General features: G+C 39.1%; 1 protein-coding gene across 1 annotated transcript; it reads right to left on the minus strand.

The window, feature by feature from the left end:
• Window positions 1-1,937: 1,937 nt before the first annotated feature.
• On the minus strand, window positions 1,938-2,630 carry LOC138895509 (secreted RxLR effector protein 161-like). Its single transcript, XM_070180201.1, has one exon. The coding sequence runs from the start codon at window positions 2,628-2,630 to the stop codon at window positions 1,938-1,940; it is 693 nt and encodes a 230-aa protein (XP_070036302.1).
• Window positions 2,631-2,981: the final 351 nt, after the last annotated feature.

Here is a 2,981-nt window from a genome sequence, read left to right on the forward strand (position 1 = left end):
GTGGAACTGCTTTTATGGTAAATTTCTCCGCTTATGCGGAAACCACTTAAGTCCCTCAGGGCCCGCACATATGCTCCAGGTTTCGCACCTGCGGACGCGCTTCTGCGGCCTGTGATCTGCTTCTACGAAAATAGCTCTTGGAACCCATTTAGCTTTTGCGGTCCAAATCCCGCTTTTGCGGGTGCGCATCTGTGCAAACACGTCCGTTTCTGCGGACAGACCTTCCCACACTCGTCCGCTTCTGCGACTAATCTTCCGCAGAAGCGACTCCGCTTCCGCGGCCGTCACACCGCATCTGCGATGACTGGCCAATTCCCCAAGCCCCACACCTGCATCCCATTGCTCACTTCTGCGGGCTCGCACCTGCGGTCAACCTTGCGCAGGTGCGATTACACCAGAACCAGCCCAGCATCAGAAATTCTTCTAAGTCCAAAAATAATTTGTTAACCATCCAAAACTCACCCGAGGCTCCCAGGACCTCAACCAAATATACCAACCAGTCCTAAAATATCATACGAACTTAGTCGATCCTTTAAATCACATCAAACAACACTAAAAATACGAATTGCGCATCGATTCAAGCCTAATGAACTTTATAGCTTCAAACTTTTACATTCGACGCCTAAATCTATCAGATTAAGTCCGATTGACCTCAAATTTTGCACACAAGTCATAGTTGACATTACGGACCTACTCCAACTTTCGGAATTGGAATCCGACCCCGATATAAAAAATTCCACTCCCGGCCAAACTTCCCAAAAATCATCCTATTTCCAACTTTCGCCAATTAACGCTAAAATGACCTACGGACCTCCAATTCAACATCCGAACACGCTCCTAAGACAAAAATCACCATACAAAGCTATAGGAACCGTCAAAACTCCATTTCGAAGTCGTCTTCATACAATTTAAACTACGGTCGATTCTTACGACTTAACTTCCATTTTAGGGACTATGCATCCCATTTCACTCCGAAACCAAAAACAAATTCTCTGGGCAAGTTACATAACCAAAATATGATGTAAAGGAAGCAATATTTAGGGGTTCGGGGCTAATTCTGTCAAAATGACCGGCCGGGTGGTTACAAACATGGAGCTTAAACTCATTACCAAGAGTTGACAGATTCCATCTTGATCAATCACTAATTCTATAAGTATTTAATCATACCCAATATCCTTTCAACTATCGCCCTAGGGCCATAGGTGTCTAGTATCACAGCACAATAAATAACTTGTCAAATATTATGACGATCTCGGGTCAAAGGAAACTCTTACATCACATTATTCAATAGAATACCCTATTGACAGTTTATGGAAATTCTAACCATTAGGAATTATCCAATTAGTCAGTTCAATGATCATATCTCTATATGCATCATCTATCTATGTGATTTAGTTAATGAGATCAACTAATCTTTATCCAATAAAGATGATCACATAAATATTGATCTAACCGGATTATTAATGTCTAAATTAATAATCCTATGATCAAGAACAAGTTTAGATTAAATTGTAAGAAACTTCACTCTCATTATCATGATCTCCATTATGATGACAAGTCTCAAAATTTAATCAAGGACCTTATCAAGTTAATCATACAATTAATAATTGATAAAATAATAACAAATGTCATATATTTCTATATCAAATAACGTTCACAAAATTATGTTCAAATCATCAAGTATGAGATCGGATCTAGGGAATATCTTCTATATCCCTAACAATCTCCCACTTGCACTAGAGTCAATCGCTTTTGTACTTCATTCCCAATTTCCACTTGTGCTTCCCAAACTCTTTTGCGCCAAAAGCTTTAGTGAATGGGTCTGCATCATTTTCCTTTCCATCAACCTTTTGAATCTCAACGTCTCCACGTTCAATGATCTCTCTTATCAAGTGATACCTTCGCATAATGTGTTTAGAGTTTTGGTGCGATCTTAGTTATTTTGCTTGAGCAATGGCTCCAGTATTGTCACACAACAATGGAACTGTACCTTCTATTGAAGGAACCACACCAAATTCAGTTAAGAACTTTATCATCCATACAACTTCACTAGTTGCTATATACTCTGCTTCAGTCACTGAATCAACTACTGTAGCTTGTTTGGAACTTTTCCAACTCACTGCACCACCATTTAAGGTGAACACATAACCAGAAATAGATTTGATATCATCTCTATCTAAAGAGAAACTTGCATCAGTATAATCTTCAAGTTTCAACTCAGAATCTCCATAAATGAGGAGTTGGTCTCTAGTCCTTCTTAAGTACTTAAGAATGGTCTTCACCAACTTCCAATGTTCCTCACCAGGATTTGCCTGATATCGGCTAGTCCCTCCTAGTGCATAAGCCACATCAGGACGTGTACATGTCATTGTATATATGATAGCTCCCATTGCACCAGCGTATAGGATCCTACTCATGCATTCTCCCTCTTTAGGTCTTTTAGGACAATCCTCCCTACTGAGAGTAATTCCAGTGCCTATCGATAGATAGCCGCTTTTGGAATTATCTATATTATACCTCTTTAAGATGGTATCAATGTACAAAGACTGGGAAAGCCCAAACAACTTCCTCGATCTATCTCTATAGATCTTTATTCCCAATATATAAGCTGCTTCTCCCAAGTCTTTCATAGAGAACTGTTCAGATAGCCAAATCTTAGTACTTCACAATGCTGGAACATCATTCTCGATGAGCAATATATCATCTTCATACATTATTAAGAATATAAATATGCTCCCACTAACCATTTTGTACACACAAGGCTCTTCTTCGCATCTAACAAAATTGAACTTTTCAATTGTCTTGTTAAAGCGAATATTCTAACTTCGAGAAGCTTGCTTTAGTCCATATATGGATCTCTGTAGCTTGCAAATTTTAGTATGATCAGGCGGAGATGTGAAACCTTCAGGTTGTGTCAAGTACAGATCCTCTTCTAGCTCACTATTAAGGAAAGTTGTTTTCACATTTATTAACTGTATTTT

The sequence above is a fragment of the Nicotiana tomentosiformis genome, chromosome 7 (assembly GCF_000390325.3).
Source record: "Nicotiana tomentosiformis chromosome 7, ASM39032v3, whole genome shotgun sequence".
Classification (NCBI taxonomy): Eukaryota; Viridiplantae; Streptophyta; class Magnoliopsida; order Solanales; family Solanaceae; genus Nicotiana; species Nicotiana tomentosiformis.